This window comes from Psittacula echo (assembly GCF_963264785.1).
Source record: "Psittacula echo genome assembly, chromosome: Z".
NCBI lineage: Eukaryota > Metazoa > Chordata > Aves > Psittaciformes > Psittacidae > Psittacula > Psittacula echo.
In genome coordinates, this window is record NC_137742.1 from 50,096,814 (window position 1) to 50,116,257 (window position 19,444).

General features: G+C 40.3%; 1 protein-coding gene across 1 annotated transcript; it reads right to left on the reverse strand.

Annotated features, from left to right (window-relative positions):
* Positions 1 to 3,059: 3,059 nt before the first annotated feature.
* Positions 3,060 to 16,563, reverse strand: LYRM7 (LYR motif containing 7). The gene is made up of 5 exons (XM_080637972.1): positions 16,314 to 16,563; positions 13,304 to 13,376; positions 12,567 to 12,637; positions 10,009 to 10,090; positions 3,060 to 3,625 (listed from the first exon to the last, which is right to left on the reverse strand). Exons 1-5 carry the CDS (start codon positions 16,329 to 16,331, stop codon positions 3,549 to 3,551), a joined length of 321 nt encoding a protein of 106 aa, XP_080494098.1. The 5' UTR covers positions 16,332 to 16,563; the 3' UTR covers positions 3,060 to 3,548.
* Positions 16,564 to 19,444: the final 2,881 nt, after the last annotated feature.

Consider the following 19,444-nt stretch of genomic DNA (forward strand, 5'->3'; position numbering starts at 1 on the left):
CTAAGGCTGATGGTGTTGCATTACTCTGGGAGAAAGGCACATATGTCTGTTCTAAAATTCTGTGGTTCCAGTGAATCTGGAAAAGTTTAATGGAATTGAATCATGTTACTGTGAGCCTATTAAATTGCAGTTTCTGTTGTAAAGAATCAACCTTTTCCCCTCCCAAGTCATTAAGTGAAAGCTTCTGTAATGTTTGAAAGTTTCAGCTAATACTTAAAACTTTGCAAATGGAACGCAAAAATACTTTATTCAATATTGATAGTAGTTAAGGAAAATAAAGATATATATGAGCACAAAGCCAGCAGTATCAAGAACAGGTTCACACCCATGGAATCATAGAATGGTTTGGGTTGGAAGGGACCTTACAGACTATCTAGTTCCAAACCTCTGCCATATGCCTTCTACTAGACCAGCTTGCTCAAAGCCTGGTCCAGCCTGGCCTTGAACACTGCCAGGGATGGGACATGCACAGCTTCTTGGAGCAACCTGTGCCAGTGCCTCACCACCCTCACAAATGAAGAGGAAATAGAAGCTTTGGAGATGACTAGATACTGGAACGTGACTGGGTACTGGTACGTGAACCAAAAAGTAAGCAAGGGGAAGAGGGACAGACACTACGAGCAGCTAGAACAGAGAAGCCTTTAATTACCAGCTGCTCATTAAGCAGGTTTGTAAGATTCTTTCAAGGTTGGAAAATCAAATTTGCAGAAAGAAAACACTTGCTGGGCCCAGACAATAACCAACTCGGAGATACTTTTCGGCACAATTCCTTATTTGGATTCCTATTTATCCTGGTCTGGATATCCTCTGGATTCCTATTTAAGATCACATTGAAACAAGAGCAACAAATAGGGTTGTCTTTCTCTTACATTAGTAGTCTTTTGCCTACTTGATTTTTCTTATCTCAGCTCTGCAAAATTAAGTCTGTCTTTGCTGCCTGTATAGGCACAGGGACATGGAATGTTAATGCACAGACCATAAATATGCTGCACAGGAGTATAAGGAGAATTGCTCTGCAGGCCATTCAATTCTATCAATTTTTTTTCTTTCATGTCTGCTTTCAGCAGTTGTGCCTGTTACTCCAGTGACCTGTTCTGTGTTTTAATTACAAATATATATTCAAGACGTAGGCAAGATGAAACACATAAATGCCTGTCAAATCCCAAGCCTGACCCCGTAAACTGACCTTTCTGCACTATCTTTCTACTAATGTTAATTCTTGTTAAAAATGAAAACCTAAAACACAGGATGGCAGAACAATACAGAAGCAACAGTCAGATGGAATAGTTCCTGCACTTGCGGCTTCCTCAAACATACTAAAGGTCGCCATCTACTGTTGGCATCACTTAATCTTTCAGTACATGCTTTGCTCGGTAACAGGCACTACTACTTTACATCGCTACCAAATGAATGAATTCTACCAGCTGTCAGTGATTTCTATGAAATCAACCTGAAGGATAAAATCACTAATATAATATTCCCATAGCCTTAAGCAGCAGGTCTACAAGAGATGAATTTTTACCAGTTTCAGCGTGCCATGGGGTGTATACCTTAATGGTTGTATAATTTGTTATTCTTGCCAGACCCATTTCATTATTTCAGCTTAAAAATTGGTCACTTTTAGGCTGGGCAGAGACTGGACTGAGAGCAGCCCTGAGGAGAAGGACTTGGGGTGGTGACTAGCAAAAGGCTCAACAGTGTGCGCTTGCAACCCAGAAAAAGCCAACTGTATGCTGGGCTGCATAAAATGGAGGGAGTGATCCTTTCCTGTGAGGGCAGTGAGGCGCTTGCACAGGGTGCCAAGAGAAGCTGTGACTGCCCCTGGCAGTGTTCAAGGCCAGGTTGGACAGAGCTTGGAGCAACCAGGTCTAGTGGGAGGTGTCCCTGCCTACGGCAGGGTGTTTGGAACTGGATGAACTTCAAGGTCCCTTCCAACCCAAACCATTCTGTGATTCTATGACACTGCTTGAGGTAATGTTCTCTCTTCTCTTTACAGCTGCAACTGCCAAATATTTTCTCTCCCTTGCATACCTCTCTCTTATGCTCCTTACAGGGAAGACAAAAGTCAATGTAAGCAGGCTGCAGAGGAAGATCAGCTACAGAATACACCTTGTCCTTCAGAAAGTAAACACAAGAAGCCTAGAACAGCACATCGCCTGCAGACCAATGCACTTGGGTTTTAGTGGAGCCACTAAAACTGCAAGAAACTGCAAGAACTCCACTCATTTCATTGTATCTCCTTCATCCCCTTGCTGCTTTCTAGCTACAACACAGAGTATCAGTGCAACTGGAAGAGGGTTACTGACAACATATTTGCTGCTGGCCTTGCATATGTCCCTGCCCACAGCAGCCACAAGCAATTGTTTTAAAGAAAAGAGTTCTGATCGCACTGACATGCTATCTGAGAAAGAGACGGGATGCAGGCACTTAAGTTTCCCATTTACTCAGTCAATGAAGCCATGTCACAACCCACAGAGATTTGCAATATAGACATCTTGAAGGCTTATTAAAAAGAAACAGAATCACTGGAACCTGACACAGAGCTGAGAGGTATCACTGCGCTACCTCACTCCTGTGTGAGGTATTTAGATCCTAGTATGGTGCCTGTTACTGATTTCACAGAGAAGATTCTATAAATCACTGCGGTTCTATCTGGTTCTGATTAAAATTAAAGTGATCATTGCAAGAAATTCCACAAGAAGCAAGTAAGTCTCCATTAAAAAAATTGAAATTATAAGGGCTTAGTAAATAAATTCACTCTCAGCAAGTCAGATCACTTGCAACTTATCAACAAGCCTCTTCTCTTTCGAAAAATACCTCAGGAAGTCACTCCATAATCACAGCTGGGGTTGGGTTCATGTGTTCTGCTGTCATCTAAGAACCCAAAACTACCACTTCTGCTCATTCAAAGGTGTAGGGGAGAAGAAAAACACTACGCATGCTCTCACAGCTGTAAAACCTAAATAATTTGTTCAGATAAACCTTAAGAACTCTCCCAGGAATCACAATATATTAGTGTACAATTCATGGCAACTTTAGAAATCATGCTTTTGGTGCAAAGCATAAATTTAATGGCAAGTGGCACAAGATGGTCTTCCATTACTTTAAAACAGTATACGATTGACAATAAACTTATAAATAAATATTATCAGGATTAAGAACTGCACTTAACTTGTATTTACTTTTGAAAAAAAACCAAAAAACAACACCCAAACCCCTCTGGATTGCTAAGAAACGATCTCTGACAGCTGTCATTAAAAACATTACTGGCTGAAGTAACACAGTTCAGCAGCGTATTTTCCTGATAACTGTGCATCTTGAAGTGGAAGTCTTAGTATCCACTTCTGTGGAAGTATTAGTATCTTCCACAGAAGTGTGCAATGATACCACAGAACACAATGAAAACAGTGACTTGGTTTCAGTTCCTATTTTCCTGGTAACAATATACAACGATTTTTTAAATTTAGCTTTAATACAGGTATCCACTATTGGTTTTCAGAGATCTCATTACAGGATATTAACCTTCTGGGGAGAGGGATGTATTTTCCTCAGGATTCATGCTTTTTTGTTGGTTTATCAAAGTAAGGAGTGTTGTCTTGTAGCAGATCTTTCCTGGGTACGAGCACTGTAACAGAAAAAAAATCCCTCTAAGAATATAATCTTATGGAAAATACTATTTAAAATTCAAAAATTGTTTTCCCCCAAAGCCCTGGAATCTCATCTGTAATATTCACCTTGCCCTACCTGTTTTAAAGAACAACAGCAAAAGAAAGTACCAAATGAAAATTATGGCCATTGTGTCGTCACACAGGTGTGGTGTGTTAAGGTTTGCCTAATCATATGCCATTTTAACCTCTTCCTGACTCTTAAGTTCTTGCCTTCTAGCTCTTCAGAAATCAGCTTTCCCTTCCTCAGGAAGGGGAGAAGGTGTGTGATGTCTGATTTGCTCCAGCAGCAAAAGCTAAAACACAAACACATGAAACCCTAATGTAATTTGACTGGGTCAGATGGCTGTGAAAGGTACAGTAAACCTGTAAAACTGTGTGTTTGTGCGGCTGTGCGTGCAATGAGTAATATTATGATCAAAGTGCACTAATATTCCACACCTTCTAAGAAAGAAAACTGATTTCTTTAAAGGTATGCTCCTTGCACATCTGTGTACTAATACTGATGTGTTTAATAAGTTTCTAAAAGCTTTAAGTAAAATTTCAATTGCATTTCTTTTACATCTGAGTAAATTTATAACAAAACATGTCGACCTACACACCTAGAATAGGTACTCGAAACATAAATGCCAAAGAAAAACAGAACTGGATATAAAATATTGAAAAACAGAAGTCCAAACAAAGACTGAAATAAGAATTTTTAACATTCCTTTTCAAAGCTAAGTTTCAAACATACCCTGGCAACACACCAAACCAAAATCACCAGGACATACTGCATGTGTGGTATATTACTAAATTGAAATCTCTTCTTGCATCACCCTAATCTGAAATGAAAATGAAATTAATAGAACAGAGGTACTTGTATACTACCAAGTAACTCACACTGAAACCTTTAAAAAAACAAAAGAACAGAATAATTATCTAACAAGCTCGTAACTGAAATTGTCTTCTCTTTAGTAAGAAAACCTCAGCTGAATTTTTTTGTCAAAGATTTACCCCAACATGATTATACACTACTATGTCTCATATTCTTTTTAAAGAATATCATTGGCTTGTGCACTGCTTCTATGACACCACAGAATAATTTTATTTGATTAGGAAAAATGTACCCCTTACTAGTATTTGCTCTACCTAAAACAAGTCTTTGGCTTTTTATTTCTGGTTATTAGTTATATTGGAGATGCATGATTGAAAAAAAAAAAAAAAGAAAAAAACAGTGGTAGCTAAATTGTATATTGTCAGCTGTAATACAAAAATTTAGAGTCTAAAGATTGACAGTAACTCACTTAAGGAGTGAGCTGCAACAGCTTTCTGAAACACTTTACCTAGTTTCTTTTTCCCCTGCTCCTTCATACAACATAGCAACTGATTCCTTCATCCCAAACCATTGCCCTCCCAAACCTAAAAGAAGCCTGAAGCAAAGACGTTATACTAATTCAAATACAGCCCAAATGTAAGTACTTTACACTTTTTTCAAAATAGGCCACTAGATTTTCTACTACAGCAAAGTAAAACTTCACTTACAAAGTTTCCAAAACAAACATGTAGCACTTGAGATGAAGAACAGTAACAAGTAAACATTCAAATGAGGTTGCTTATTTTTCTTTGCCAACAAGCAGCAACTCAAGCAGCCACCTTAGGGTTGTACTTCTACTTTTTTTTTTTTTAAATAAATCTGTCCCAAGCCTGTCATATGGTGGTGATACCATAAAAGCAATGATACCAGAAAAGACGCTACCATAAAAGGAATGATAGAGCTAACTGTAACTATTGGCACTTTAAGTTACCACAGAGTATTAAGGATCAAGAAGGTTGATTTTTGGTCTGCTAAAACTTCCTTAATCAAAGCTGTACTGGAACTGAATACCTAAGCAGACTCACAAACCTACACAGGCATTTCCTACAACAAACTTCCCAACAGAAACTGTCTCCTAGGTGCTAAAACGTAAAGTAAAATGAGAAGATCCACTTGATACTTTCATTATATAAATGCACAGGACGTGTGGAAGGGACACAACCAGGACAGCTGACTGCAGCTGACCGAAGGGATATTCCACACCATATGACATCTTGCTCAGCCACAGAAGCTGGTATAAGACGGAGAGACATTTGCAGCGATGGCATTTGTCTTCCCAAGTCACCATTACACATGATGGAGCTCTGCTTTCCTGGAGATGGCTGACCAGTGCCTGCCCATGGAAAGCAGAGAATGAATTCCTTGCTTTGCTTTGCTTGCCTATGTGGCTTTTGCTTTAGTTGTTACACTGTTTTTATCTTAGCCCATACGTTTTCTCCCATTTAGTCTCCCAATTTGCTCTCCAGTCCCGGCTGTGTGGGCCTTAGTTGCCAGCTGGGATTAAACCATGAAAACGTTCAGCCATAGATTCAACTGGAAATTGAAATCCCACTTCCAACCTTTTTCCTCTTTTTAATCTTAAAACAACTTTTCTTTACAAACAAGAAAGGATGAAAACGGTTGGGTGAGATATTCAGCAAAATGGAGTAGCAGTGGAAAGCACACCTACTTATTTTTTTTAGATACATATACATAATATATTAATTTAGTTACATATACAGAATATTATTTATTTTTTAGGTACAATTTCACACTAAACTGACCATGCTATTAACTATAAACTGCTATTAAAATAGTGACAACTATCTCAACTCCCTAACATTCTGAATTTCCTGAATTTTCTAATGGCTACCAGTGCTACCAGTGACATTAATAATAATAAGAGCTATACCAGAATTACTTAGTTCTTAGTGCTGGCTAATCAAAGCTGGATTCTTAGGAAAGATGCAAACACTATAGGAGGCTGCTCAAAGAGTAACAATTTGGAATAATGTTCCGTTACTAATCAATTTACCATGGTGGAAAGGTCTGTATATTCCTTTTGTAAGGAGATTCGCTTTTACTCTTTTACTACAGTATCAAGCTAAGCATCAAATTTGATTTTCTGCTTTTTTGTATTTTCAATACCTTGCTCCTGGCCACAAAGATTTTTCATTGCCATGACCTTTAAGAATTATTTATTGTGTAAAATAAAAATTACTTTTTTTTTGCATTAGCTTTGGATGTAAATTTCAACTTCATTGAATGCTCTTTGCATTCAAATTATACCAGGACAAATAAGAATCCATTCTATCTATTTTTTATACTGTTCATTCTATGAACTTCTATCATGATGCTCTGGATTTATTTTTCTAAGGATTCCTGATCCTTTAATTGGTGATTCACTATATTATCAAGACTAAATAATTCTCACTTCAATATAAATTCCAAACACACACAAACCAGACATCTCTCAAATTGTGATGGCTGTTTCCAGAGCATTGTTTTGCTCTTGCTGCAATAAGATCAATTGCAGAGTGAGAAGCAAAGCTAAGACCTATTCAAAATGGATACAGAAAAAAAAAAAGATGGGCAAAACACTGCATAATGACATCCTCTGCATTCATAAGTAGGTTAAATGCACCCTTGTACAGATGCGCTCCAGATTTTTTGCTGCAGGACATTTTCCTGACCAGTACTACACTCTGAATGACCTCCTTTTCCCCACAAGCCTCTTTGCCACTCCTCTTAGAAGTCTGTAAAATTAGGCAGGGGCAATTCTATCCTTTTTTGTTTATGGGTATTTAAAAGGAGACAGCATTAAAACTCTGCTACTCTCAAAACAGACAATCAGCAGTACTTTGCCCTTGTCTGCTGAGTCAAGTAATTTCACTGTAAAAGGGATCAGGCTGGTCAGAGAAGATCTCACCTTTGTAAATCCTTGCTGACTACTCCCCGTTCCCATTCTGTCAGCTTCCAGGCATGGCTTAACCACCTTTCCAGGGATCGAGGTGAGGGTGACCAGTTTCCTAGATCCTCCCTCTTGACTTCGTTGAAAAGAGGAGAGACATTTGCTTTCTTCCAGACCTCAGGCAACTCCCCTAATCATCATGACATTTCAAAGATGACTTGAGAGTGGCCTTGCACTGACATCAGCCAGCTCCCTTACCACCCATGGGTGAGTTACATCAGGTCCCATGAATTTGTCTATGTCCTTTCTGTTCAAATATTCCTAGCCTTTTCTTCATCTACCAAAAGTAAATCATTCTTGCTCCAGAAATTCCCAGTGGTCTCAGGCCCATGATTTCTGAAGGCGAACCTTTGCAGTAAAGGCTGAGGTGAAGGTACAAGCACCTCAGACTCTTCTGTGTCCCTCGTTACCAGGTTCCCTACCTTATTCAGCTGTGGGCTCACATTTTCCCTCCTCTTCCATTTGCTGCTGGTATATCTATAGAAGTTGTTCTCGCTGTCGTTCACCTTCCTTGCCAAGATCAGCTCTAGATGGGCTCTGGCTGGGCTCCTAACCCCACCCCTACTCACTGACATAAAGATAAATTAATATTTGAACACAAATTCATGTTACTTTTGCCAGGGAAGTTATGCCCTACAGTTCTTGATGGAATTATTTGAACAGCTCTTGGGGGGCTGCCCAGGAGCTGCACAACATGCTTGGATTTCCTAAGTCCCTCAGGGCATGCTTCTAAGAAAGCAACAGCCTTACTGTCACAGAAAGTCTTGCAAGTCACTGTTTAAACTGGACGAGGTCAACAATAAATGAACAGGTCTCCCAATGTTGGGATGTCAAAAGTGGAGTTCTACAGGTATTTTTTGTCATCTGTGCTGTTCAAGGTATTTGTAAGTAACCTGGAAAAGGACATTTTCTAATGATACCATCCTGAGTAAGTTCTTTAAGAAGATGGCTTACTGTGAAGAATTGCAGGATGAGAGTTAGACTTAACAAAATAACCAGTAAAATGACAGACAAAATTACATGTAGAGACATGGAATGCATACAGGTCAAAAAAACCCCAAACAAGCAAAATAATATCACAAAGAAAGTGACAAATTCAAAAATTAACTATAACCATTCAGATTAGTTTAGTGAATACAAGATTAATTTTATAAAAATAAATAAATGTATGTATGCACAGCAGCCAAAAATGAAATTTAGAATTAGGAATGACTAGGAAACCAGTGGGGAATGAAAGAGAAAACATCCCTGTACCATCAGTGTGTGTTTAAATGCCTGGTTTGCCCAGAGCTTGATGACTGTGCTCAGCTCTGATTGAGAGAGCAAGCTCCTAATCATCTTAAGGGAGATAGAGTAGAATTGAAAAGAGTGCAGCAAACAGCAACAGAATGATCACAGACATTCACTTGTTGTTTCAGGGAAGTTGTTCCATAGGGGGGATAAAAAACCAAAAAGGGGGCAATAAGGGGCTTAAAAACTCATGCTTACTGAAAATGGATAGCAACTAAAGAGTAGGGCCAAATTCAAAAGTACTGCAAGTGACTTCATAAAAAACAGTGTAAATTCGTCGTGAAAGGTTCTTGGATGCAAGAAATTTGCATAGGTTGACAGAAGCAAGTTCATGAGAGAAACCCACTGAGAACAACTAGAAGAGGAACCATCCCTGACTCATGAAGTGCTTCCAGGTTTAAACAGCTGAAAGATGTAAAATTTCACTTGCTCTGTTCCTCTCTTTTACTGTCATCTGCCTAGGATCACTGTGGAAGACTCTACACTGTTCTAGCTAGACGCATCTTTAGTCTCGATCATAATAGCTGTTCTAAAGTTAAGTGCTTTATCAAATCTAAAACTGAAACAGTCATATAGCTTTACAGACACCACTGAACAGAAGTGAAATGAAAACAATGTACACAGCTGAAGATTTCTTCTATCCTCTACCACACAGTTGTACACTGAACTTACTGCTTCTCTTGTGTTTGACTCTAAGATAAAATAACTTCTAAACCAGGAATTATAATTTCAGAATTTGAATTGTCAGAACAAGGTTTTGGAAAAGAACACTCAACCCTCAAAAAAATACCACACTGTTCTATGGACAGTGTACATACTGCACTGGCTAATTTTCCTCAAAAAGCTTCTACCTATTTGATAAAGTAAGCACCTACAGATACTGTGGACACTACATCTAGATATACACTGACTGACTAGCCAGTACATGCATGCTGATCAGCTACATAACTGCTGTCGCTCTTAACAGTTAAGGTGCCAATTTACAACTTCTTTCTCTCAATGAGGGCACTAAACGTAGTCACTGCCTCTAGCAGCCTCTGTATCAAAATATTTGTGTAGGAACTCTCTGCCTTTGAAACCTCCATCTGTCCTAGGTAGAGACATTAGTCAACAGGCTTAAACTAACGGTCTGGGCAGAGAAATGACAGATAGACAGACTTTTGCCCTTCACTTAGTTTTCAAGTTCTCTATTTATTTGCTGAACTACAACATTTTTAAACATCTTTTTAGCACATAGCTTTACTCACCTATTCTGTTGGAATCTGTATGAACAGCCTGAATAACAGAAGTTCGAAGAATCACTTCAACATCTGAAGCTATTTTCAGAAGCTAGTAAAAGGGAAAAACAAAACAACAAACAATACAGAGTAATTTAACTGATATGTAATTATTTCTGAAAGTGTTATCCATGCTAGACAGCTATTCATACAACAAAGCCAGTCAATTCTATTTTTATTTTTCTATATTTTATTATATCTATATATCTATATTTTATTCAGTTAGTTATGCACTACCTATACACAGCTTTTACTTTGGGGATCCTAGAATAACTTATAGGTGGATACATAAGATACCCTGACATACAGCACGAGAGGAAGAATGCTTCTGCTCTGTAACATACAGCAGTATAAATTCTATTTACCAAATTAAAACTGCAAATGAATAAGGTAGAATACAAGTACCAAAGAAAGTAACTAGTGTCCAGTGATCAAAGACATTAGTGAATGCCTCAGTAACATCTGACCACTCTTAGTGAAAGGGCAATCTACTTCTATTAACATTCCAGCTCTTGAAATAAGGAAAAAAAAAAAAAAGGGCAAATAAGGGCAAAACATGACAGGAATTAAGAATACTGGGTTTTGCAGAGAAGTAGCATGGGAACAAGACATTACCTAAAGATTAGCAGTGGCGTTATTATTTGGCAAAAGACCTAAAGTTCTTTCCCTCATTAAGAAGATAAGCAGTAGCGCCCTTGCTAGTTTTTCTTTTCAAAGATTAAGAGAAGTCTAATATTTGTTTGCATGATACCTGCATCAGTAAAAACTGAAATTGTATGAGTGAGACATTTTGGGAGACATGCTTACACTACGAAATTGCATGTACCAACAGAAACGGATCTTTGCGAAGGTTAGAGCTCAAGACTGGACACCTAAACTGAATTTCTCCTCTCCACCTATCCCTTTTAAGAGTTTGGATTAGATAGCCTCCAGTTCCCCCTACTGAATGTCCATCAGTAGCTAGGCTGTATGCTCTTGATTTTCCTGATTTCACTTCAGATTCGTCTTAAAGAAATTCTGCCATTTGCTCTAAGATTGCTTCACAACACAAGCCAAATGCCAGGAAGTAACTTCAGAGGTGCACTCCTGATCTGAATTAAACTGCTGCAGTAGAATCAGCTGCTACATCTCACATTCTAATAATATTGCAGACCTCCTACCTCCTTAGGTCAATACATACCTATTTGATGTCATATTAGACAATGCAGCTTTCTGTTCTGGCAAAGGAATGCATATTTGGTTGGTCAACATCCATTTTTTAGCTGCTGTCCAAAGCAGAATACTAACATCCCTGTTTTTATGCAAGGAAGCACCCAAATTCTCACAAGTCTAGTATATTATTTGATTCTGTTCTTCTGCATCAGAGTCTATGTACATATAAAGCTTCTATGATGTTCTAGAATTCTGTAGCTGTGATGGAAGTCTAGAAGTTCTTCCACTTGTATATTTAAGCAAGATACCATTAACTCATATTGAAAAGTTATAAATGTGTATTTTGTTGGTTGCCATTCCTGACAAATATAGATCTAAAAACTACAGCAAGCATTTTTCCTGTAGACCTGTAACAAAAAGAACATAAAATTTAACAGATCAGACACTGGGAACACAGACACAGAAGTATCACTACAGGTGCCTGATGAGAAGCAGAAACACCAGAAAGTGCTAACTAAATACTCAGAACTATTTATGTTACTGCCCAGTGGCTGGTATGAGGCAAAAGTTTAGATTTACTTCTGCAAAGGACAGATGGAGGCACTTTCCTCCAACTAGTGTCCAATGACAATGTAAATATTAAAAGGCTGAATCACAAGGACTAGGTTATTCACTGTGAATGGATGTTAAGAACTAAAATTATCTAAAATACAGAAGTTTCAATACAGGTGCCAGTAAGTTTCAGAAAAATGACTCAATAAAAAGTGCTAACATCGTAACGAAGCAAAGGGAACTTACATAGTGAGTTAACAGAACGTTCTACTCCTTCTAAAGCACCATGAGGAAAAAGCAACAAAAAAGCCCAATACCTCCCTATTACAATAGTCACGATCATTTCGTTGTTTTTTGCCTCCCATGAGAGATGCTGCCTCATTTGTGATCAGGAATCAAAATAATTTCTTATGTCTGCCAGTAACTGAGCAGATTATCAAATTTCTCTCTACCGTTCTGTGCTTCCCTATACAACAAAGGCTAGGTAAACTTAAGTGACCTTAAGTGGCTCAAATAGATATTATGAGCAAAGTATACAAAATAGTCATGTGAAAATAGCAACATAAAACTTTTTTTTCCTTAATTATAAGCATATTGAAATACCTGAAGACACTTTCTCATTCTGTGCTTTTGTATGTACAAAATTCTGTAACATAATATTAATATAAATGGAGGTATCAATACATTTCTAAACAAAGATCCACGTAAAAGCCTTTCTGAACTCACCTGGCTCTCACAATGTCTCAAGAGGTGCTTACACTGGTTTAGAGATCATGTAAGTATTCTTAAGAAAAGTGGAAAAAAACAACGAAACCAAGAAGTACCTCATTTATCTTCTCTTCAGATGTCTCATCTTGGTGATTTTTGAATTCTACGTTTATCTTTTGCCTTGCAGCTAAACAAAGTAAACAAACAAACAAGAGTGAAAAAAACCTGTATCTTGTCTTAGTCACTGCCTCAAAGCTCATAATCCTAAATTCTTTACAGCACTTTCTGGGTGCACACTGCCTGAAGTATTTTTAAAATAAGTTTTCCATGGAATTCAGGTGATGCTATGTTTTAAGTTGACTGCTATAGGAATAAAATATGATTGCCTACCTAGCATTCTGAGCTTTAAAAACAGGAGACACTACTAAAAGCTGGTTTATTAAAAAAGTAGTATTTATCCTCTGAGAAGCAACCATACAGAAAGAGAATCAACTCAAATGCTTAGTGCAGTTAAACATGCTTTGGCTGGACTCAAGAGAGGAAAGTGAAAAAAAAGACAAACAAAAAAACCCCAGGTAAAATAAAAAGCCCAGGAAGATCACCAAGGTTCCAAAAAAAGAGATGTTTTCCTTATGAAATGTGGCTTGAGTGCTTGAATCTAACAACTGGTTTTTTGTTTAAAATTAAAGGGTATCTAGGTATGGACACACAAGTTTTCCCAATGATTAATTATAAAATATGAAAGGTACAACTTAAAGGAAGATTATGTTAAGAATTCTTTTCCTGTGAATTCAGAGAAGAAAGTTCCATGGAAAGATAGGCAAGTCTGCACGACACAAAAAAGGTATCTCACCTTCAAGGGCTCTGGTATCATTTTTAAAAACTTCTTGCCGGGTTCTGTGTAATGATTTAAAAAGTTTCAACACCTGTCAATACAACATCAATAGAATTAGCTTGTTTCCTAGCAGGATTCTTAGTTAAAATGAACATGCTGCAATTAGGATGATCTGGTTGAGCACAGAATCACAGAATGGTTTGGGCTGGAAGGATCCTTTAAAGATCATCTAGTTCCAACCAATCTTTCATGTTCTTTCCACTTAGTACAATTTAGATACGGAATTGGTATCTAAGATACTACTCTTCAATCTCTGATTAAATAACTTTCATCCAAAGCGGACGTGAGGAAATATCCTAGACAGTTCTAGATGTTTCAAATTAAGCTAAGATGCTAGAGTATTAGCACCACACTCTAATCATTTGGCATTACACAAATATAATCCTGCAAATATGTTGATGCAAACATATTTATTGCGCCAATATCAAATAAATCCAACAGAAATCAGAGTAACTGTAAATGTCAAATTATCTGATTACAAAATATAGAAACACAAATGCCTGAACTATTTTCACACTTACAAGCCAACATGAGAGAAGTAAATTTCAAAAGGATCTAAAACCGTCTTTATAGAGACTTTTTATGTCTCTGTATAACACCTGGGCATAATCTTCCACAGGTAATGTGGCAAAACCAAAAGAAAGCAAAGTCCCTAAATATAAACTGCCAGATCAGCAAAGAAAAACTTCAGTAAAAGCAAACACTAAAAAAAAAATTAGCATTTACAATATAAAAGTGACACGCATCAGTATTTACATATAGCAAAACCCTCAAGAATCACAGCTCATGGTTTTGGCTGTTTATTCGTTAGACTGTAATGAATTACAGAAATCCTCAAGTCCTTAACAGACTATTTTTGGAGTGTACCAGAGATTGACAAGAATCCCTAACAAGCACCGTAAAAAATAAAAAAATATTGATAACAAGGTGCCTTTTGAAGTGTGTTTTTGCATATCTAGAAAGCACAATTCCAAGTATTTCATTATAACTTTAAATTGTTTTCTCACAATTAGTATGCCAAAAATTTCTTAGAAGGATACACAGGGCTGTAACTGAGAAATGCCCACCTTCTTTGTCAGCATGCTCTCTATCTGTCATTTGGAAATACAAACAAGACTGTCCCCTAAAAGGCCAATAACAACATCCTGGCAGGGCCCTGAAGAAGTGCTGCCTCCGCTTTAAATCTGCCAATGACAGAAACAGCTATTTCTCCCAACAGATGTCAACACAGTTTTCAGGTTTTCAAGCTAAGTTCTCACCCTCTGCTCACGTGCTCACTTGGCCACACCTTGAAATAATTCATCCAGAAGTGTACACGCACCGAAAGTGAGGTTTTAGGAAGAAGATGAAGGCATGAGAATAGGAAACTCTCCAGTTCAGTACTGCTTCTTTAACATAATGCTACCACAGCTTTAGTCTCAGTAAGGGACAACTTACAAATATGAACAAACTCCAACCTTGCTTCACCACATGGATTAGACCATGTTGTAGTATCTATTATAATTTATGATTTAGCATTGTGTTTAGTATATGCTACTGCATTACAGATCTTTCAGTGCATTCTCAATTGCGTTAAGGGTCTCATGACTGTTCAAGCGAAAAACTTTTGCCACTTCTAGAAGAATTAGTATGTAACTTGACAAGCAGTTAAATAAACCTGAGGAGAGACATACAAAAGAGAACACAGACTCTGCTACCTCCTTTTCAGCTTGTGTCCTTGATAATTAGCAACTGAACAGAATCGTGCTACCTTCTACTACAGCATTCCCTAGAGGGCTGAATCCGTAGTAAGTAAACCAAGCGAATTAAAAGTCAGCAAACAATTTTCTTGTTCTGTATATATATATTTTAAGAGATTTGACTAAATTATTTGGACAGGATTTCTAACCCAGGGTAATTTTGCCATCTTTGTGAACAGTAAAGTTAGCACCATAAATGGTTTTGAGTGCATGGTGAAACGTGAAGAAGTGGTTTATGGTTATTCTAAACTCTGATCAACAATTTTCAGGCGTCTTCCTCTGCTATTTGCCAGTTTCTGCAAACCCCTCATATAAAGTTCTGCACCATACCAACCACAGAGATACATACATAAGATGACTTTGAAGCAATATGTACTAATATACTAATACTTTGAGGTCTACAGTGACCTAATGAAACACAGAACTTCCCTAATAGCTCAGTGTACTAGTCCTCCCAATACGAGGCTTAAGAACACGTCTGAAACAGGGGCTCAACTGCCCCCCAGAAGTACCCTATACCGTGAAGTTGAAAGGTTCAAATAACTCGTCTGCTTTTCTTCATTTTCCCTTCACAGTTCATTCTCCTGACATATTTTAACCTCTCATTGTCATCTCTCAACTCCTTTCCTTTTGTACATCATCTTTTGCATACAAAACCTTTCTTTCTATTACCTAGTTCTACGTCTTTCTTGCCCGGAAAACCTCTGCTTTTTGAGGCTATAAATGCCAGGGGAAAAGTTTCTACCCTCCGGTGACACATTCTCTATGTACGAAACCTGTGTGTAGTCACTATTTACAGCCGAAGGCCGCAGGTTTAGGAGGAACACCGTACGCCTCCCAGGGGCAGCGGGCACTACCAGCAGCTCCAGGCAGCGTATGACGGACAAACTCCCCCGATGGGGCCGGCTCTCGAGGGCAGGACCCATGACTCTTCAGGGCACGAGTGACCCCGACCTCACGCAGGACGCCGGACAAACAGGCAATTACAAGGTCGGGCCCACGAGCGCCTTAAGGAGGCAACGGAGGGAACGAGAAGAGCGGGAGGGAGCGAGCAGCCTGGACCACCACACCGGCGTAGGCCCTCCTCATCCTTTTCCCACTGGCCCTGGCTCCACCTTCTTTCGTGGCGATCCCCGAGTACCGGGAGCCACGGGCTAGACGAGACCACACCGACAGTTAACGGTCACTCCCGCACAAAACCCCTGGCCGCGCATGCGCGCCGCGCTCACCTGCCGCCTGCTCGCCATGGCGACCGCCTTCCCGTTCCGGTCCGGACGAGACGGGGAGAGTTGGGTGCGGAAGTGACGACCGAAGAGGTGGCGTGTCCGCGCCGCGGCGAGTGCCGCTCTTCATCCCTGTAGTTCCGGGCCGCTGATCCGGCCAGCGCCAGCCTCGGCTACAGCAGTACCGCCGCTGACTTCCGGAGGGGTCCGACGGCAGCAGACAGCCTGCCCGCAGGCCCCTCTTTCGGCGTGGGTTGCCGGCACAAGGTATTATACCTGCTTCTTCCGAGAGAGAATCTCAGTTTCAAACCAGAAAGCCGTCAGTGTGTGGCCAACACGTGGTTGAACACTTGGTGTTATTTCCCAGAAGAGCTTGGTTGCATTTAAACTCTTAATTCCTGCCTACCCTCCTATACCCCCCTACCCCTTTCTTCTTTAATAGTGGTACTGAGCTAATCAAGGATTATGTATCAGAACTGATAAGGCTGTTTCATATTCTGTTTGAACATTTTTTCTCTTGGAGACAGTATTATGATGGGCTGAAGAACAACTACACAATTTAAACCATTACCCTGTTTTTATGCCTACTGAAGTTAGTAGGTAGGAATCCAGCCTAAACTTTGGAAAAAATCAGATATGGTTCTTCAGGTGACCTAAAGAAGAGTTGCAGGTTTTGACATTAGGATTGCCTTTGATAGTAGGTGCTAGGGTCCATAGGGCACTTACTGCCTTAGCGGACTTCCCAGCCCATTGCCCAGGACACCACATAAGCCCCCCAGGGCCTGCAGTACTGCAGCAGGGCCAGTCTCCAGCCCTGCCACTGCCTGAAGGGTGACCTGGCCCACAGGTGCACAGAGGTCACGACCGTGGGTTTGCAAGAGTCTGTAAAACACAAGGATGTGAGGGTTTCTTCATCTAAATTTCTCTATTACGGTTTACCACAAAATAGTCACTGCTAGCAACTGTGCTACCAGAAAAATCACCAGTAGCAAGTGTACCTATGATTAATAATGCCAATATATACCTATCTCAAGCTATTACACCTCACTATCAGCAACTGGTAATAGCAGTAGTCAGTTGTGTAGCAACAATCAACAACTTGGAGTGAGAAGCTTTGTCTAAAAATTTTAATGCAGGCGTTCATATATGTTTACTTTGTGACAAAGCTTGAGGGGAAATCAGATTGAATCTATTTTAACTATAAAGTTCAGAAAATGAAGCTTCATTGTTACTTCATTGTTACTTGTTACTTTATTGTTACATTGTTAGTTCCCCCTCCGCTTTTTGATTTTGCTGTATATATAATATTTCATTTTGCATATATGTATAAAAAAATATTTATGACTACATGTCATAATGTGTTGTCCTCAGTGGATTATTGCCTGGTCATATTGGCTGGTTTGTTTTATAGAGAGGAAATGGCTGATGTATAGAAGGGCTGACACATCAAACTGCCCACGATCTCCCCTCTGCAAGAGCCATTCTGATATTAGCAGCACCTAACACCTAGCTCAGCCCATCCCCTATCTTGATGGGCCCCTCCAGCCCTGAAAGGCCTTGAATCATAGAATCAACTAGGTTGGAAAAGACCTCTAAGATCATCATGTCCAGCCGTTACCCCAGGATTGCCAAGTTCATCACTAAACCATGTCACTGAGGGCCTCATCTACATGTTTCTTGAACACTTCCAGGGATGGTGATTCCACCACTGTCGTGGGCAGCCTGTTCCAATGCCTGACAACCCTCTCTGTGAAGATTTTTTTCCTAAGATCCAGTCTAAACCTCCTGTGGTGCAGCTTGAGGCCATTACCTCTTGTCCTATCACTTGTTAGTTGGGAGAAGAGACTGACCTCCACCTCACTACAACCTCCTTTCAGGTAGTTGTAGGGAGTGGTAAGGTCCCCCCTGAGCCTTCTCTTTTCTAGACTAAACAACCCCAGTTCCCTCGGCTGTTCCTCACCAGAGTTGTGCTCCACACCCTTCACCAGCTTCGTTGCCCTTCTCTAGACCTGCTTCAGCACCTTTTAGTCTCTTGTAGTGAGGAGCCCAGAACTGAACACAGGATTTGAGGTGCAGCCTCAACAGTGCTGAGTACAGGGGGATGATCACTGCCCTGGCCCTGCTGCCACACTATTTCTGATACAGGCTAGGATGCCATTGGCCTTGTTGGCTGCCTGGGCACAAGCTAGCTCATGTTCAGCCATTAATCAGCACCCCCAGATCCTTTTCCACCGAACAGCTTTCCAGCCACTCTTCCTCAAGCCTGTAGCATTGCATGGGGTTGTTGTGGGCCAAGTGCAGGACCCGTGCAGGACCCAAGTGCCACAGCCCATCAATGCAGCCTGTACAGATCCCTCTGCAGAGCCTCCCCATCCTCCAGCAGATCAACACTCCCACCCAACTTGGTGTTGTCTGCAAATTTACTGAGGGTGCCCTTGATCCAGATCATCCAGATCATCAATGAAGATATTAAACAACACTGTCCTTATCACCGAGCCCTGAGGGACACCACTAGTGACCAGTCACCAACTCTTGACACCGTTTGACATTGCTAAATTGTGACACCATTTACCACCACTCTTTAGGCTTGGCTATCCAGCCAGTTTCCAACCCAGTGAAGACTCCGCGTATCCAGGCCATAAGCAGCCATGAGACACTGATGTGATTTGTTCACCTTCTGCTCTGTTCCAGAATCATACAGCTCTCAGCTGTCAAGGCATCAGGGTCTCCAGGATTCACTGGATTCAGAGCAGCTTCTGTTTGTCCTTCAAACTTTCATGGAAAACTTAGGGCAGCCGTGACAGCAACAGTCACTTGGCTGCAGAACACATCCCGATAACACACACCGGTATTGGGCTGAATTTGATGTGGCAATAAACAACATTTCCGGCTGCAACAACCTCCCCTGGAACCCCATTACGTGAAACAGCCCTTCAGGCCACATCTCCCGTCGTCTCCCGCCACTGATCCCTCCGCAGACTCGCTGTCAGCCGTCCCCGAATCCCTCCGCACCTCCCGAGCCCTACCACTCCGGGCCAACGAGGGCGGCAAAGACAGGTGAAGTTACCAATCGCGTTGGCCAGAGCTGGCCTGCGCCGAGTTGTCGACCCAATGAGCGCGGCGGGGGGCGAGGCCAC